The sequence below is a fragment of the Brachionichthys hirsutus genome, chromosome 2 (genome assembly GCF_040956055.1).
Source record: "Brachionichthys hirsutus isolate HB-005 chromosome 2, CSIRO-AGI_Bhir_v1, whole genome shotgun sequence".
Taxonomy (NCBI): domain Eukaryota; kingdom Metazoa; phylum Chordata; class Actinopteri; order Lophiiformes; family Brachionichthyidae; genus Brachionichthys; species Brachionichthys hirsutus.
Window position 1 is genome coordinate 11,168,349 of NC_090898.1, and position 19,770 is coordinate 11,188,118.

General features: G+C 41.9%; 1 protein-coding gene across 2 annotated transcripts; it reads left to right on the forward strand.

The window, feature by feature from the left end:
- The first annotated feature begins 5,768 nt into the window (after positions 1 to 5,768).
- On the forward strand, positions 5,769 to 19,025 carry uckl1b (uridine-cytidine kinase 1-like 1b). 2 transcript variants are annotated; one of them, XM_068754061.1, is made up of 15 exons: positions 5,769 to 6,061; positions 9,207 to 9,400; positions 9,750 to 9,856; positions 11,268 to 11,438; positions 11,702 to 11,773; positions 12,496 to 12,685; positions 12,901 to 12,962; positions 14,797 to 14,816; positions 16,041 to 16,139; positions 16,243 to 16,336; positions 16,589 to 16,651; positions 16,757 to 16,879; positions 17,118 to 17,225; positions 17,314 to 17,470; positions 17,594 to 19,025. In XM_068754061.1, exons 1-15 carry the CDS (start codon positions 5,994 to 5,996, stop codon positions 17,671 to 17,673), a joined length of 1,608 nt encoding a protein of 535 aa, XP_068610162.1. In that variant the 5' UTR covers positions 5,769 to 5,993; the 3' UTR covers positions 17,674 to 19,025. The 2 variants fall into 2 exon arrangements, with proteins under 2 accessions (XP_068610162.1, XP_068610155.1); XM_068754054.1 differs by having other exon boundaries at positions 16,243 to 16,651.
- The last annotated feature ends 745 nt before the right edge of the window (positions 19,026 to 19,770 follow it).

Below are 19,770 nucleotides of genomic sequence, written 5' to 3' on the forward strand. Positions count from 1 at the left end.
AGAGAGGATGATGAAAATAATGTTATATTGAAAAAGAAAATCTCAAGTGAAGTTTTGATGATGTATATGAATTAATACCTGGTTGTTCAAAGCTATTGCCTTGCACTTTAACTCTTAACCCCTACTTGCTCTCCTCTTGTATTTTTGCACTCCAGGGTTGTTCGACCGAACCTCGTGGCTGTCCGGTGGCAGGAGTGGGAATATTTAACTCTGATGTGAAATGAAACTAGAGAGAATCTAAATTAGTTTTTGCCATTTATAACGAACAATCGTGTTTAACTCTCGAGACAGTATCAGTAATCCAACACTACCCGTCTGACGATGATGATGATGATGATGATTACGTGAAGCCATAAATGGTAACTGAATTTTAATGTTAGTTTAGCTTGAGATTTTAAAATATATATATATATAATATTAAATTACTTTTCAATGTAAAATGTGTGCAATCACAGAATATTTTCACTTTAACGAATTTTAAGTAGATACTTGAATCCAAAGTTATATTAATGATCAGTGCAAATCAAACTCTAAAAGTTTACGTCCGTACAAACGATGGCTAGCTTGCTAAAAAAAACTTTAAAAAATGCCGTAGAATCTATTTTATATTCTCGTGAGTAATAGACAGTGATATGAAAGCTTTGGCTAGGGCTTCGGCGCGAGCATGTTCTGCTGAGAAAAGGGTGCTGTACTTGCCACTCTACCTTAAGGACCTGACGCATCGAGACGTTCGTCAATCCGTCCGGCTCTTTTCCTCATATCGGCGAGGCCTCTGAAAGTTGCACCGACAAATGTCGACGTCGTCTTTTGAATCAAACACTGATGTCAGCATTGAATTGAATTTGAAATGTATGTGTCCCACGTGGCGTCATCCCTACGCTGTGACCTTTTTATATTACAAAGCAAAGAGTTTTGAGCTGAATTCAGGTGGGGACGAATATGCATGCGTCTGTCTCTGATCGTGGGACGGACCTTTTATCTTCTATCCAGGTTAAACTGATGGAGAGGATAAGTTAAACAAGCACTGACTGGTCCTTGGATCTTTTCGATAAGAGTTGTCCGGACCTTGTGTGCGTGTGTGTGTGTGTGTGTGTGTGTGTGTAAAACAGTTAGCACCTTTGTAATGACTGGATGTCAGCAATGGCAACACTTTTTTGTTGAGTGTTATGCACAGAATCAGTTCGTCAGCTGCTTGTGACTTGTTCCATTAATAATGTCACATTGACTGTGCTTAGCTGACAAGCTTTCGGTGTTGCAATATGATAGTTAGGCACTGCTTTTAACAGTGGGTATTTTATATTTTATCACACCCTTTACTATTCGTCTTCCTATGATGTGGAAAACACATATCTATTCCGCAGTGTGTGCTAACTGCAACGTGTTTAGAGAGTACAGCAATACACCATATTTAGCTGGTTTTGTTGGCTTGCTGATATTTTATTAGCGATTTTGTCCTCTGGAAATTGTTTCACCTTTTTTTTTTCCCCCCCGATCCCCTGCTTTTATTTCTTTGTGTTGAAGATGTTGGTAACACATTAAGAAAAAGTAGGGAAAAAAATTAATTGTTGACCCACAAAGAATATTGTAGGCCCATGTGTTGGCATACACTGTTATTTTATCCATTTTTAATGCACTTAAATTGAGCTTTTTCAGTACACGATGACAAACACATTGAGAGTCTTTTATTACTACCTGTATCATATGGTACAACAAAGCGTATGTATGTGTGTTTGTTTCTGTATTTAGTGCACTTATTATACCACGAAATAGGCTTGAAATAGGAGTGTTGTTGGAACTTTCTAGTTACCCTGACTGTGTGTGGTGTGACTTTTGTACCCGGGGAAGCAGCAGCCTAAAGTGTCTTCCCATTGTCAGCAATGTTATTTTCCAAAAACAAGGTTCATCCTTAGAAATCCCCGTATAGGCAGTCTGAGAACTTTACCCTTCCATGTGGAGAAAAGCGGTTTGTTTTGTATGCTACCTACTTCAAAAGCAAGAAATGGCATCTGGCTCCGTTGGGGCTGCTGATATGAAACTGTTGGGAATATTCAGAGGTTATGTTGTAGCTCATAACTCGTTACGATGTATAGGTAACAGGTGAAATTAGACTAATGATGTTTTAAAGATGTCCATATCCTAAATTATACTGTATAGAACCTTACGTAGGAGGCAACAACACCTCCTTTGGTTTGAACTGTTACAAATGTTCTCACAAACTTGTTGTATTTCCTGTGCATTACTATCCCTCAACTAATTAATAAAGGTTTCTTGACTAAATTTGTGTTAACTGTGTCAACTTTAAGGTAACCACTGATATCTATCACAGCAGTTATAGTGTCTGATAATACCATGAAGGCCTTTTCGTTTGTTTGCCTGACAACACAAAAACTACTAGACTGATTTCAGATTTTCCCTAATTAGACAAAAACTATAGAGGAGATCTCCTATATTGACTTTTACAATACTGCCCCCCAAGAGTGGAACTGCTTGACTCCTGCCCTCAAAACATGCACCTCGATGGCCTCCTTCAAAACAGCTCTGAAAATTCACCTTTCAGGGGGGCAGAAACGGAAATAGTCATCACGACTCTCTCCGGATCAATTCCCCCCCTTTTTTCGTCCACCTACGTTGTACATATTATGTGTCTTTTTTATTTATTGTTATTTTGCATCTGTGGAGTAATTTATTTTTATTGGTATTGTTACATGTCGATGATTTATGTACTAAGAACTTTCAATGGAAACAAGACAGCAAGGGCTTTTTTGAAATGCTCCTCTTAGACAGGGTGTTTGACTGTACTTGTACTGAAATACATACTATAGTACATAAATCACCGACATTTAACAATACCAATAAAACTAATATTAAATTACTCAATTGATGCAATTTAACATACAAAGTAACACTGGTCTAGATTTGAAGAATACAAACAATCGCCGTATATAAATTTGACCGTGACCTCTGCTGTAGATCTAAAATGATTTCGGGTAAACAAAATGAAAAAAATATGGAAAAACGTGCATGCTGTAAACCCAACATAATATTTAATCTTTATTCAATTGCTCGTCTCTTACTTAAACTCTAATCACCTTTGTATAATACCATTTTCTCCACTTGTTTGCTGAGTGAAGTTCTTCATGTGAAGAGTTCAAGTTCTGCTTGTTTGTGTAAATGCTCAAGAGTTGGCATGTAAATTATAGCAAATCAGTGTAATAAAATCCAGAGTTAAAATGTTCATGTGGGATTTTGTTAACCAGAGTGTTCAATCATATGAAATAACACTAAAAATGGATTCATTCACACATTTCCGAGAACGATCCATGAATGGGAGCAAAGCGGAAATCCAAAAGGCGACAGCAAACAACGTAATCTCCATCAAAGAACCCGCAACAAGTCGATACATTTTGTTTCCTTTTATTTGACGCGGAACATCCGGACGACACAACTCCTGCATCCGGTCACGTGGGTTTCTGTTAAAGCGATACGCGCATCGATCCGGAGCTTCACGCGTGCGCACTCGACGCAGTGCTGACGCGCCAGCGTTGTTCCTCCCATCCCTAACTGTTAGCATTAGCATGGAAGACAGGCTGGCAAAGATGGAGACCGAAGACAGAACTTCTGTCTCAAACAGGTAAAACTCTGGCTGCTCTCGGATGAACTCCGGGACTCCCAATTGGCGGCTTTTAATGATTTTCGCTCACAGTTGGGTTCAGCATCTTTGCTGAGACACGAACTCGTACGGTGTCCCCTTTTTTAAGTACACTCCCCTGCAACGTTCCCTCTAAGCTGCGCGCGTGCGCAATTACGCACCGCTGATGCGGTCTTCGCGCAGCGAAAATGTCCGCTGCGCACAAAAACGAAATCCAACCTGAATTGAAAATAAAAGAAACACGTTTGAATTCATCCCGCGCTACTTTTCAATGTGAGCCAGTCGGTGACCGGCTGCTGAAGCCAACGATGAGAGACGCGTGCGTTTTTACGCAGCTCATCGACGGGCTTCCTCATGCGCCGCCGCCACAGGTGTTTGAGCGAACAAAGCGGCGTGGCCGATGTGGAGGGAGGACGCCCGTATGACGCGACGCGCTGCTGATGTCGACCCTGTATAACAATGACAAGGCGAACGGGCGGTGACGTCATCACGGCACGCCAGAGTGAAGGAGACGCGATTCTTTTTTTAGCTGGAGCGCAAACAGAAGAAGAAACGGTGAGACTGGGGGAGATGACGCGCGTTTCCCAGAGGATGAAGGGGGGCTCGTCTGTTTTTGACGTCCAGGCACTGAGCTCTGACGTCACTTGGAGCAGCAGACATTGCTGCATTGTTCAGCCGCACAGTCGATACAACCACTAGAGGGCGCTACTGCACTGCTCACTGGGTTTGTGCGTTTGTTTTTGTTTGGACCCAATCTGTAAAAAAAAAAAAAAAAAGGTCAACGTTTCATTCACATTGCATGATTAGACTTGACACGATGACGCCTTATTGATGTTAATATATGTAAAAACATTACCTGAGGAGGTATTATTTTTGAACGCATTTCACTATTAAATATAATGTAATCTGTCAAACTACAGCCAGGTGAGAAAACAACACACTCTGAACCCAAATTACACAGAATAAGTCGCGCAGATTTTATTTAGCTGCAGTTATTGTTCCTAAAACAACTTTATTTTATTTTAAGACAATCATGTAATTTCTTCTATTAATTAATAAAGAGTAACACAGTATTGACACACATTGGTACGTTCTACTGCAGCGTCTCTGTCGTCATGGAGAGATGGCTGGAGTGTTTGGCGTAGCAACCGGTCCAGGGTTCTTGTTTCCATGCGGCTTTCTCGCTTCGCAGCTGTCTCCCAACTCCTATTTAAAGCAAGAGTTGCAAAACTACTGCGAAACAGGTATTCCCCTTGTATTTGTGACTTTAAAAAGGAACGTTAACAAATGACTGGGCTTGGGTCCGAACGTGAAAACATCCGGTGTTAGTCTGAATTATGTCTCGTAGCTTCTCTTAGTGGTGGAGTTCCGGAGGAGCGGACTCAGCCCTCGTGTTTGTGCTGCCCCGTTAAGCAGTTGGTCTGTTTCCTCTGATATCTTGTTATTTGTCTGTTCATGTAGCCTCGCAGGAATTGCAGCGTGTGCGTGCATGCGCTTATGCAATGCTTGTGCGCATTGCCAGTGGGCTGGGGCTGTTCCTCCTAGCTGTCAGCCAGAGCGCAATGGAGGCAGTGTTGGGTTTCATCATGCTGTTTTTTAACCCCCCTCGCTTTACTTTTGGTGAATTTATGGGGTGGAGACATGGACATCTGTGTGTGTGTGTGTGTGTGTGTGTTTCAGACACTCTCTGGTCTAAAGCACGCAAGGTACATGGGCGAGTTCCTGCAGGGTAAAACCTTTTCCCTTCTCCACAGCAAAGTCCAACGTGTCTAAATGAGAATAAATGTGAGCTGGTTTTATCCAAAGCTTATTTCCTGGTGTTTCTCCAGCTCTCTGCTGCTGCCTGTTTCATCTCCAACAACATGTTACACTGACTGTCAGAGACAGATGACTCGAGCACGGTGTGTGTCAGCGTGGGGAGGTCTGGTTTTAACGTGATACTATTTATATCACCTAATGAACATAATCTGTGTGGTGGGTTTAGCCTCTTACATTTGTTGGCCGGGCGACTAAGGGGAGGAGGAGTGGCAAACTGGTGTGAAGGAGGAGTGCAGGGAAAAAAAACCGAAAGCTGTTCTGTAGTTTGGCATGAAGTGCACTCTCTGTCGCTGCAGTTCCTCTCCCTCTATTGCTCCGCCGAATGTAGGAAACAGAAAGCTTAAGCAGATGTTGAAAGTTTCGTTTCTCATTTGATCCCCCCCCCTCCTGTTAGTGCCCTTCTCTCTGCCTCCCTCTCTCTCAACATTTATATAAATGTCTGTCTATACCTGTTGGCAGTAATATTGGTTTAATACACAGCTTGCGGAGGAGACACAGGAAACCTCCGCTATATATTGCTCCAGCTATGAACTCCTTGCCAGCTTACTCAGGAGCTAGAATTTCTGGTTGTTGGACTTTGAGATCTGATGGCAGGTAAGTCGCCTTTTATTTATTTATATACTTTTATATACTATTCTGGAATTACCAGTTGTCGTTAATCTGTATACATGATGATGTCAAGATTTAAGTGACGGAACAAACGCTATGAGGGGAAAAAGATCTGCCATCAGATTAATAATTTGAGGCTTGGATTTTTATTCTGTTTACTGTGGCATCAGAAAAGTGTCCTCTGTATTTTTTATTCTATAAATGAAGGCATCCCGACGATGTTCCGTCAGGTGTTGCAGACATTTGAATACTTCTTTTGTTGAATGCATCATGTGACGGAAGCGTTCTGTCCTCCCAACGTGGATCAACAGGATTGTTTACTCCAGTGGATCTCAGTGGGAATGCCTATTGCTTAGGTTTTGGTTGATTTAAAGTTTTATTAACGATTTCTGTGTAGTTTTGTCAAATGCAATATCATAATAATGTTCATTTAAACAAGAATTTTATTGTCATAAATAATACTTTAGTAAGAGAACACGTTCTTATGAATAGTTTTTTTCATTGATTTCTTTAGTAAACCAAATTCCTGTCTCAAAACCTGCCTTTTATTTATGGAGCACAAGAGGTTGCATAACAAGCCCGGCTGTAATCTATAGAACACAGTTACGGAATCCTTATAGCTTATACTACATGTTTTTTTTATAAATAAGTCTTTGTCTTTTCTTCTCTACGGGTATTATTGAGTAATGGAGACCATTTGGACTGAGACGGTCCAATGTCTACTCTGTCTGTCTTCAGGTAACCTGTATTGTGTACGAGGTTGCATTCATTGATTATGTGTAATGTTTAGCCTACACTGAGGCCTGTGACCATTGAACAAGTAAAGTCATCGTTTATTGCACCCTGGTTTGGTCTTAACTGATAAACCGAGCGGAGTGTGCTATGCCTTATGCGCTGTCTGTGTGTCCTACTTCGACATAGCTCGCTCCCAAACTCCATCCAAGTTCAATTCACCCTGTGTGATAAGATAAGTCTTTAGTCCGCCTTGTTTGCCTCACCTGTGGACCTCCTGTCGTCGCCCGGGGAGGTGTATGGCCTCTATAAGCATGTGGAAACTGATCTTTATGAATATCAGAGGAATAAGGGCTGTCCTCTGACTCGGCCGGCTCGAGTCATGGCATCTGGGTTTTTACAGTGTTCTCTTGGTGAAGTGTGGATGTCTCCGATTTTGCAGTAAGTGTTGTTTTCAACTGTTTTCTGGTTGGAATCTTCACTCAGAGCGATTTGATGTTATTAATCAACAAGGATCATTTGTTAAATGATCGCTCTTAGCAATATTTGTGCTGTTATTCATGACATCAGTGAAGTAAAATGGTTGCTTCCCTGATATCATAGCAGTAATTCTCCTTCCGGGTTAAAGTTTTTGTGTAATAACGCAACACAGAACTTTCAGACTTGCCCTTTTTCCAGGCCCGGTGGTTTCGTCAACCGATAAAGGGTTAGACCGGTTCTTTGTTGCAGTGCCTCCCGCTCTGAATCTTAATTAGCCGCTGCCATTAGCTGGATGGTAATCCTCGTTCTTTTTTCACATGCTGCTTGTGCAGACATAAAAGAGAGCATGTGTTGTCTGGGAGCAAGTGTAGAAATACAGGACGGCAAATGTGCATGGAGTGTAAATCAGTACTTTGTGTGTTATTGTGTTGTCCAGAATGTTTCGATGGAATAGTCCATGCAAATTCTCTCTGCCTGGCTCCCACAGGAAACCTCAAAGCTGCTTTGAATGAGCTGCTGTGTTGTTGAGAACGTTCGAGATCTGCCTCAGTCGTGCTCGGTATTGACACCCCGGACATATCGCGTGTTACACAGTTTGGTTGCACAACTGATTGCAGGACTGTAGTAGATGCATTACTCCATTTGTAGTAGTGAACACAAGTACGATACAACTTCAGTGCTTGCAGCATTTTCTCAGTTAATTGGACAGAGTTCACTTGTTGATAACTGTATATCTATATATCCTTGATAACTGTATATATCTTGATTACTGAATGTAATCCTTAGTTTTAAATGATTATTATTTTTCTTGAAGTGCGACTGTACAAAAACCAGTTTCTCCTCGGGGATCAATAAAGTATTCTGATTCTGATTGACTATGTAAAGCGAGACTTAAGCCCTTGACGAGAGGAGACGAGGTACGAGTTCAGTCTTGTTTGTCCGTTGCACACCCGAACATGTTGAGCGGTCGGTCTTTGTTTTAGAGATAACCGTGACATTTTAGTTTCTGTGTCTTTTTGTGGCGACCTTGTTCTTGCTGTGCCTGGTTGTTAGCTTTAACACAACTTTCGCCACTTATTAAATTCAGCTTTTCACACAGGGACATGAACCAGCCATGGTTTTGAGAAGGTGTTTTTAGGTGGGCTTTAGGTGGCTTATTTTTCTTGTCATTTTTAATTATCTTGTGTCAACTCAATTTCACTATACTTTCCACGAACAACAAATCGGGTAACTTTAACGCGTTTGATAACAGATTAGCTATTGGATGAATATGAAATGATTTAGACCAATGAGAATGCTCATCATATTAAATTCATGGGGGCATGTTTGAGTCGGAAGTTTAATTTTTGGTGTCGTTTTCAGTGCAATTAGGAAGTTTTAACAAACGATCAGGAGTCTTTGGTGCTAGAAATCAATAAAAGCGTTAGAAGCCGATTGGATGGGACGTCTTGAGCAAAAGGCCGCTGCGTTTGTTCAGGTTAAAAGATGGAACAAAGTACATTGAGATAATCAACAAGACATCAGGTGAGAGACTTCATTAAAGAGGAAGTGATGTTGGCATGGCAACCTGAAGGAATAAAAGCTGAAGGCAGTGCAGAAGTCGGCAGAAATTGCTTCAGAAAAGAGGAAGTTGTCAAACTAGAATTACCGTTTATAAACTAAATAGTGTAAGTGTGAACATGACCCATAGCTAGAAAGTAATTACTGAACAGAAGAGAGGAGACGTCTTCTTTATGAGAACAAGTGCAAAGCATTGAAGAAGACCAGTTACAGGTTGGGGAACATGATTTTAATAACTGTAAAAAAAAAAATCAACAACAAACAGGTGAACAGAGTTTCATGGAAGATCAGCTTTGTGAAATAAACAAGCTTTCCAAACAGTGATCACATGCTCTGCTGTTTGTTTGCTGCTTTGCAGTGGCGCCAGCGATGACTCACTGGACCGGCTTCTCCCGGTGGTCAGCACGGGCCGTTCACCCAGGAAGAGAACCACCAGCCAATGCAAGTCTGAGCCTCCTCTCCTACGCACCTCCAAGCGAACCATTTACACCGCCGGCCGGCCGCCCTGGTACAACGAGCACGGCGCGCAGTCCAAGGAGGCCTTCGTCATCGGTAGGACTCTTCTCATCTCATCTCGTGTTGGCTCTGCTTTCCTACTGAGAAATACAAATGGTCCTCGCTTAACGGCGTACTCGAGAGTTACGACGGGCTTTCTGAAAGTGTACGTTCACGACAAGGAATCGATGAGTGGAATGTACTAGCTGCGTGTTGTGAGTACGTACATGTGTACAGTATAAATGGCCTGGACGTATGCAAATTTAAAAAAAAAAGAATTTTGGGAAAGTTGTCGGTCATTGGTGATTTTGTTTAGCGACGGGCATCGTTAAGTTAATTGAGGACCAGCTGCATTGTATAAAGATTTATCGGCATTTCCGAAAATATCCTGAAAACTCTTTCACAGGTCTGTGTGGCGGGAGTGCTTCAGGAAAGACGACAGTGGCCAGGAAAATAATTGAAGCTCTAGACGTCCCGTGGGTCGTGCTTCTCTCCATGGACTCTTTTTACAAGGTATGCACGTGCGTGGCGTGGGTGCAGCGTGCGTGGCGTTCTTTACCGAGGCGAGGCGGGGGTTACGCAATCGCCGGCGTTTTTCTCTCTCTGTCCGTCTGTTGGGAAGATAACTGAAAACGTTCTGGACAGGTCTGGATGAAATGTTCAGGAAATGTTTGGAATCTTTGGTGACGATCCAGAAGAGATCCTGGATTATGGATCACTTTGTAATTTTCGTTAACGTTGCAGTCAATGGAGCTTCAAACTTGATCGGTTGATTATTGATCAATGTTTATGGAATTTGACACCGAATTCATAATAATAATTTGTAACTGATTCAAAAATCTGTTAAAAATGCACATCAACTCCGATTCACTTTTACTTTTAATGGTTGGTGTATAAAGATAACAAGAACAATTTCTAACCTTTTGATGATTCAGATCAACATGTGGACGTAGATTTTGTACTCTTTTGCCCTTATCTTTACATCAATCACAATGCTTTAAGATAAAATCCTCACTCGGATTAGTCCAAAAAGTCTTTTTTTTTACGGTTTCATCCATGTGGTTTGAGAGAGTGGATAAAAAGAGCGAGACTGAGGGCAGAAATTAGATTGCCAGAGAGATGAGACTGGAGAAAAGGGAGGCAGAAAGGATCAAATATTGTGAAGCAGATGAGTCTGAGTGGTGAAAGAATTCAGGAGAGAAATAGAGCGGTGGCGTGCAAGCAAGAGCCTTCATCCATGCCCCGTTATACCTCCGTCCACTCCTGTTTATGTAATCCCTCCATAGTCTGACGGTAGCGTTTCAGACTGTACAAAGGAGCAGGGATTTATCGTTGTCCAGTGGGATTGAAAAACATCTTGGCTGTTCATGTCTTTGTTTTTTGAGTGTCCAGGTCTTTGGTTGGTGTTTCCTCTTGGCTGTGTTGGGCCTCCTGCTAGCCTGTGACTTTGGTCATATTAAGCACGCCTGTGTTTGAGAATGAAACAGGGTTTTGTTCCACAACCACTCAAAGTGCGCATAAACACAGGAACGACCTGTTTCAGACGTCACAGAAGCACCAAATTTAGGTCCCGTAACTACACTGCTCTCGGCCAGTGATCTGGGTCCAACAGTTTTTTGCACAAAGCCATATTTCTATCACATGCGTGTTTGCTTGTTTTTAATGAATGCATTGTTTATTTCGGTTACAAAAATTGAATCATAAAAAAATAATTTTACAAATTAAGCAACTGAAAAAGGAACCGACTGAAGCCTAGGCTTATTCTGTCCTATCCTGTACAATCAACCCAACAACCAAAATCAGGAGACATGTTCTTATAATATTACAACGTATTAATGTCAGGATAATGCAAATTTTCCTTTTCAGTATCGGCACTGTGGCATCTTCGCCGTGAGGTGACGCCGTTCTCGTTCCTAATCCTTAGGTCCTGACGTTCGATCAGCAGGTGCGAGCTGCCAGTAACGACTACAACTTTGACCACCCGGATGCCTTTGACTTCGACTTGCTGACACACACCCTGCACAAGCTCAAACAGGGCAAGAGCGTGAAGATCCCCGTGTATGACTTTACCACTCATGGGAGGCAGAAGGAATGGGTGAGGATGAGTGCAGACGCCTAAACGATGTGGCATGGTCAGTTTGAAATTAACACCAGGATGCTGAGCAGAAGCTAACTCACCAGAGCTGTAAAGCAGCACGCCATGGCTGCTGCTGTTCATTTGCTATTTGCTGCAGTTAAATGTTCTGTCTTCACCAAATGATGATTATTGTAGTGTGATTGTTGTAATTTACATGGATGTGTTTTCTCTGTATGTACACCCGGACCTTCTGTAATACCACATTCACTCGTCTACCGCAGAAAACCGTGTACGGAGCCAGCGTTATCATCTTTGAGGGAATCATGTCCTTTACAGATAAAAACCTCTTGCAGGTAGGTCAGAGTTATCTTCACAATATCTTAAGTTGTCGGTGCTCATGATCAAACGTGTATAGGAGAAGCAGATATAAGAAAGTTAATGTTGTATGATGTTAATATTAAAGGTCATTGTAAAGCTGGTTATACATAATTATTGTCTAATATTTGTTAAAGAAATGATCAAGACTCCAGGTGCAGAGTTTAGATTTTCCAGTCGGGGCTGAAATTGGCAGCTCAAAATGGTGAATTCTCTCCCTCTGTAGAAATAAAGCCTTATTCCAAGGTAACAAACACAATATGTTGAGTACCATATCCAAATTCTGCCCTAAAATCACACTAAGTGGACTCGGAACACCAAAAGCGTGCGGCTCAATGATTCTTTTAAGAGAACAGTGTCTTTGCAGACACGTCGTCCTCGTCGAGGTAAATGTTTCGCATGCATTCGCATCACACTCGTTTCCCCCACGCTTATTTTCTGCTGTAAAAGAAAAGTCTGTCAGCTTCCAGCACATTAAACATGAATGATAAAAAAACAAAACAAATGTCTTGATGTGATTTATAACGTTACACAACTGTCAGTAGAATTGTTCTCCCCGAGTTTGACCCGAGAACACCACGAAGACGCTTAAATGAGACGAAAGAATATACATTTAGCTTGTTATTTTTGTGTGAATGTGTGTACTATATAAAGCTTCATTTTCAACTTGGCATGTGCTTCTAATTTCATGTTCTGTCAGTTGCTGGACATGAAGATTTTTGTGGACACGGACTCAGACATCCGCCTGGTGCGCCGGCTGAGGAGGGATATTACAGAGAGGGGAAGGGAAATCGAAGGCGTCATCAAACAGTACAACAAGTTTGTCAAGCCGGCGTTTGAGCAGTACATTGAACCCACCATGCGTCTGGCTGACATCGTGGTGCCACGAGGTGTGTATATAGCCCATACAGACTTGCATGCACATAGTGCACGGAGACATATGTACAGTATAGCGTTTATATTATATAGCCGCTCCTATGATGCCAGTAATGGAAATAAACTCCATGAACACAGCAGCAGCAAATCTATTTTATTTTGTTTAATGGTTTCCCATCATGCCAAATATAGTCATCCAGCTTGTTTGTTTGTTTTTTTGCTCCACCAGGTGGTGGCAACATGGTGGCAATCGATTTGATCGTGCAGCATGTCCACAGTCAGCTGGAGGAGGTAAGAGGTCGCGTGCTCAGGAACACTCGTACACAGAACACGTGTCATAATTAATTTACAGAAGGGCATTATTGATCTGTTATTCATGTTTTTATATCGTTTCTGACTAACCCCATCTTACTGTTGGAACTGGGAGGAACATTTTGTGTGTGTGTGTGCTGCACTTTTTAATTACAATCTCCGCCCCCCCCCCCCTCTAGTGAATGGAAAATGCACTGCGGTCACATGAGGGGGGGATGAAAGTGCAGCCGCTGTTCCAGGCTTCAGTGAGTCTGAACAGCAGAAGAGGGATAGAATTATGTCATTATCATGATAGAATTTATTAATTACAGCAGATAATATTTGCTTTAAAAAAAAAAATCTTATTTTGTGAACTTTCCAGTATTTTTCTAAGTCATTGTCAAATTAATTTGTTCACACGATTTCTTTTAATGACAATAGAATCTTCATAAAGCCTTATAACCCGACGTGGCATTAATTGCATGGTCCTACTAGAGATCGTGTTTTGATGATTCTTTGTGCTTCTCTTTAGAATAAGCACTTAAGTTAGTTTGGATTAGACTAATTACAACGTGTTTGCTTGTGGGAAGCACTTTGTGCAGCAACGCAGTGTGCTTATTCCCTAACCACTAAACACAAACAATAACACACACACTGCTGATGGACTGCTGTCTCACTCTCTCTACCCCCCCCCCCCCCCCCCACTACCCCTTCCATCCCAAAACATCCTGGCTCACAGCGCGAGCTCAGCGTCAGGTAGAGTGGCCTTTATCCTGTCTGTCATTCTCTCCGCACCGTCTCTCAAGTTCCCCAGCTGCTCCGGCTTCTTACTGGCAGACGAGAGGAAAAGGGCCAGTAAAACCAATCTCTGGCTGTTCTGCTGGCTGCCGTGGGTCACCACAAGATGGCACTGTTGAGTCCTCTAATTCACATGATAAGCAGTCAGTGCTGACAATATCAGACTGGGCCCAAAATAAAGGAATACAAAAATCAAACTTCGGCATTTTGAAGTTGAGCTCGGAGCTTAGACTTCGGGGGGTGCAGCCAGCATTTAATTCAGAGACTGGGTTGGTTTTCCTTCTCTCTATTTACTCGTAAAATGACAACTCACAATCGTGCTGCCTTCTGTGTCTAAAAACACACCAATGGTTCAAGTCCCTGACCCCTCCTTTCGTTCAGTGGCATCTCGATGAAGAGCGAGTTACTGTTAACGCAAAGCACGAGAGAGGAAGCTCCTGCTATAGCCACTGTTGACGATAATATACCTCAGCCACAGAGAAAGGTTCCAATAACCTGCTGCAAAGCGCCGACTTTTTCCATTGAATGTCGGCCACAGTGTCAGAGAGAGAGAGAGAGAGGAAGTGAGATTGGTGTCTGTCTTTAGACACAGGATGCGTTGGAGCCTGTGAGCTGAAATGCCAACCTTTACTATTCTACACGGAGAAAAAGTGACAGCCACACAATAGCTTGCGCGCCTCCCACGCAATCGCACAACGAACGCATGTGTGAGGAGGTCGTTTCAAAAATGGGTCATTTTAAAGCATGACTGTGACTTCATTTCTTTGGGTCTTGACATTCACACAAAATTTTTTTTTTTATTTATTTATTTTTTTTAAAGAAAAGCAAATATCAGGGTGGTCGACGGTTCCCAAGATATCTGACACTTACTAATCTGAGCTGTCATGCTTTTCACTGTCACCATCCCTTCACCTGATGTTGTGCCTCTTCTCATTTGTTTCCTCCTCTTATCTGTTGTTTCTCGTCTTTCTGTGTGTGTCCCCCCCCCCCCCCCCCCCCTCTGTCGTGATTGTTATTTCATCGATAAAAATTCTAGAGGAAACTCCGCTGGGATATGTGAGCAGACTTGATATGATTTCTCTTTTCTTTGCATCTGGCTAATGTGTGTCTCAGTGACATCAGAGATAGGTGAGGCTCATACTGAGCACCGTGGAACCTCGGTTGTCAAACATAATTTGTTCTGTAATATTGTTTGAAAACTGAAACTATATTTCACATAAGAAATAATGGAAACTAGATTAATCCGCCCCTAAGCGGCAGGTAAGTGCCCGTTTACAGTAATCTAATCTAATCTAAACAACAGATAACACATAAATGTGTAAATAATACGAAAAAAAGGCATAATAAAAGTTAATTTAATTTTACAACCGTTTTGGCTGCATGTCGGGAGGGAGGTGGAGGACAGAAGGAAGGAGGGAAGGGTTATTCCTTTGAAAGGGGGGAGTCCTCCATAAAATGACTGGGTAACTCCTCCTGGGTTTTCTTCCTTCTCTTTTACTCAGTTCTCTTAAAAACGGTTGAGGATCCGAAACACGAACGCCATTTTCATAGTTGGCGATTATTTCCTTCTTCAATTCAAGTTATGCTCGCTGCCTTCCTCTTTTCCTGTCCAGTATTATTACTGCTGCCTTTTTTTTTGTTCCGTGACTAAGAGTTAAAGCGAGTGCTGATTGTTCGACCACCGGGGCGTTGGAGAACCGAGGTTCCACTGTATTTGTAACGTGTGTCTGTTCCTCAGTAGAGCCCAGAGTAGAGCTCAGCTTATAGACGTAATCTAATGTTCTTGTGTGGAGGGCAAGGGAATTATTACAAGTGGTAGAGACCTGTTATTGGAAAATAATCATCATGAATTTGTTTATGACGGGAAAAAAAACAAACCTAATTTGATTCTAATTATTTATTTTGAAATGTTTCAGTTTGACATATTTCTAACTTTTCCATCATGGTCTCTGTGCTGTTGTAATTTCCCACTAAAATAACACTCGAACTGTTTTGCGTTTTTCTACCTGCCTTTTCCAAAGTAATCCCATTACAGTGGTTGCACACACGACCGTCGTCTCCTTTGCTCGACTGTTGAAACATTATTTGTGCAGTATTTTGCTCTTTGCATGTACTTACACATCTGTGTGTGTGTGTGTGTGTGTGTGGGGGGGGGTGTTTGAATAACACTGATTTCCAGTTTTGTGTCTCGTATGTTTCCGTGTGTCTGTCCATCCCTCTTCCTCCTGCTCCTCTGACTCTTCGCCACCCCTCCTCTGCATTTTGTTGCTGTGATTGCAGGGCAGCCCTGGCTTCTGCGCACCAGGCCCAACCCCTTCCCCAGACGCTTAGTGTTCTAGAGAGCACCCCCCAGGTCAGGGGCATGCACACCATCATCAGGTAAAAGCTGCCTTGCTTTCTGTTAAACACCGCAGCAGTGGGCGGGCGTTCCGGTCTTCACGCATCCTCGCTCTCTTTTGTTTCTGCTTATCCCCGTGTTCAGAAACAAGGAAACCAGCCGGGATGAGTTCATCTTCTACTCCAAGAGGTTGATGCGTCTGTTGATTGAGCGAGCACTCTCCTTCCTCCCCTCACAGGTGCCGAACACTGACGCACGCACTTCGATTACTTCTCTAATCTTTTATTTGAAGACACTATCTCTGAATGCGGGGGATAACAGACAAACCACTAAAATGCACAAATGGAAACTTACCAAGTCGCTGTGGAAAGTTTCCATACCTTTAACCATAAGGTGCAGGTTGCAGCATCATGGTCGGTCACATCTTCTTTTCCCGTCTTCTGTAGAAGTCAGCTTGGTAATGCCATTATGCTCTTTAATGCTCTCTCAGTTCTGCGTAGTCCAAACACCCCAGGGAGAGGATTACGAAGGCAGGACGTTCCATGGAAAGAGAGTGAGTGAACTTTTATTTTTTTAAACCCTTTAAGAAGAGCCTTTTCTCTCTAAATAATGCAACTTACATTAAGATTACTTTCTTTTCTTCTTCGTTTTCCTTTAGATTGCAGGCGTGTCCATCCTACGAGCCGGGGAGACCATGGAGCCGGCTCTGAGGGCCGTCTGTAAAGACGTCCGCATCGGCAAAATCCTCATCCAGACCAACCAGGACACGGGAGAACCAGAGGTGGAGCTTTAAACTCCTTATGGGTTATAGATATTGCGTAAAACATTGTGCCATAAATAGGATAAATATTCCCTTAAGTTGTTATTAAATAATAATCAATAGCGGCGAGGCGCTTTTGATTTGCTTTATTCATGCTTTTTCTTCGTCATCGTTCTCTTTCATGGAAACTCGGATTGGGGGACGAAATCGATCCGTTTTATGTTCGTATTAACCCACGCTGTCTCCACGCATTTTACAGCTTCATTATCTGCGCCTGCCAAAAGATATCGGTGAGGATTACGTGATTCTGATGGACTGCACCGTGTCCACTGGCGCTGCTGCCATGATGGCTGTTCGGGTTCTGCTGGTGTGTGAGCCTGATCTTACAGTCAGACTTGCGTTACCTAAGTGGCCTTTTTTTTTCTTTCTTTCATGGATGTGTTTTTGTTTTTTAGGACCATGATGTTCAGGAGGACAAGATCCTTCTCGTGTCTTTGCTGATGGCAGAAATGGGAGTCCACTCGGTGGCCTACGCATTCCCACAGGTCAAGATCATCACCACAGCTGTGGACAAGAAGGTCAATGACCTCTTCCACATCATACCTGGCATAGGTGAGGACTAGAAGACTGTGTGGATTACATTGCCCTGTATTGATTTGAACCTTAGTTTTAATCATCATAATCCAAAGTTTGTTTTAACGAATGTTGCCATGCTTTCTTTTCTTTTTGTCGTAGGTAATTTCGGGGATCGATACTTTGGGACAAATGCGCCCCCTGACTGGAGCGATGAAGAGATGGATGAACCCAGTTGTTGATTGCTTTTATGTGTCATTGATTTTATTATAATTAGATATTTTAGGTGATTCAGGGCCTTGTGGACAGAATGAGGACATATTGTTTGCATCCACTGGGGTGTAAAATGTGTGTCATCAGGGCCAAAACAGATTCCCTGAAAGCAGGACAAAAACTTCAAAGATTTTAACAAATACAAATGTTTTTGTGTGAATTTGTGTTATGACGTCTGAAATAGTTTTATATGTACCATATGTTACTACTGTAAGTTTTATTTTTTGTGTTTAAATGGTGATGTATGTCATCTTAAAGAGCCCGAAGCCTTTAACCAGGGATGACACAAATGAATGTTGCTTTGCTCGTGCTGCAAAAGAATAAATATCACACAGTTAAGGCTGTTTTTTGGTTTTTAACACATGCCTTCACATGTTTTACTAAAGTTATCACAAACTGTTGTTCAACTTCTATTGCCACGAGCATTTTCTGAAGGACCATTAAATCAGAACATGTGTAGGTGTATTTATTTTCTTTTTTTTCTTTCAGCTCTGCGGTTCAGCCTTTTCCTTCTGTGGATTCTTACCATTCGAAAGGGGTGTTGAAAATCATTTGTCATTATGCAGCGAAAAGTATGCACTTGTGTACTTGCGCTGCATGTACTTCATTTACATATTTGGTTATGGATAGACCTGACCAATCAGTCAAATCATGCATCTTTTTATGCTCTGATAATTTTCATTTGTTACACTGATTAAGCGTTCATATTGATGTCTGATTTTTCCGCTGCTTTTTTTTAAGGACTGTAGATTTGAAGATTGATAAGAACAAAAAATGTGCACAAATTGCCCCGTCCGTGCCTGATCTTTTAACCTGCTTGCGTTATTTTCAATGAAATGAGATTTGCCTGTGTAAGTCCGATGCCTGTTTGATATTGCCTCAAAGGAAAAAGTCTAAAGTTTGCCAAAAATGGAGTCACTGCATAAAGTTCGCTCGTTAAAGCAGCTTGATATTTGAGGCGTGGACACTATCGCATTAAAAGGTTCATTTTTATGTGCAGTAAGATTTTCTCTCTTCCGAGTTCACCATGACTCAAAATACAAATTAAAAACAGATTATCTTTAAAAGTTTAACGGCATTTCTTCAAATTTTAAATGGAAGAAATGAGACTCGTAAATGTAACTTCAGCTCTTTGTGGTTAAATACTGCTGGTTTATCATTGTCATTGAGTCCCCTGCTACTGTACAGTATGTGCTTACTGCTGAATGCAACTAAGTCTGTACTGAAAAGCCATTGATTATTTTTGCAGTCTGTGTTTGACTGCATGTTTTTTTTTCTTCATGTTGAATAAAAGTGCAATAAAGCTCCTACTTTACATAAAGTGATTTATCTCTTGTTTCACCAGCTCACTCCAGTTAAACTCATCAAACATGCTTTTCTTTAGGCGGCGTTACTAAAACACGATGCACAAATTGAACACAACGTGATTGAAGCGTTTTGTAGATTAAAATAAAGAACAAAGTTATTGATCTTGTCTTTGTGGAAGGAAACATTGGTGGCTTCCATCACTTTCCACAATTACCTCTGACAGCTGTCGACATGCCCAGAAAGGTAACGTATGATTGGTGCTTTCTGCTGACTGATGGCTACAAACAGGCAGCCCGGCAGGTAGAGAGACTGGGGCCTGCGAGAAGAGCTAAGAATAGCAGTCGCCTCAGATGTGGCATTTTTTGTTCTTTCCGGTGCTAATTTATCAGCAGATTTAGATGCTTTTATTTGCTATGTTGGAAACGTCCTTGTGATTAATTTAATTCTGCTAATTTTTTGGCATCTTTTGTAGTGAAATTCCATTTAAATGAGTCAATAAATTTGTACTAATCCCTCTATGCATGTCAGTGGAAAGTTTACTACAGCGCTGACAAACAGGAAGGTTGTGTGAGTGTGTGTGTGTGTGTGTGTGTGTGAGAGAGAGAGAGAGAGCAGCATCCCCATTGGTAGTGTGGAACATGTTGAGGTCACAGCTCAGTAAAGCCGGCAGGAGTGGCCTTTTTTACGCATTTCTTTTTCCGCTTTACTCCAGGTTGCTCTGCTCGGCCACTTCTTCTGGCTCTTCATCTTTTACATGA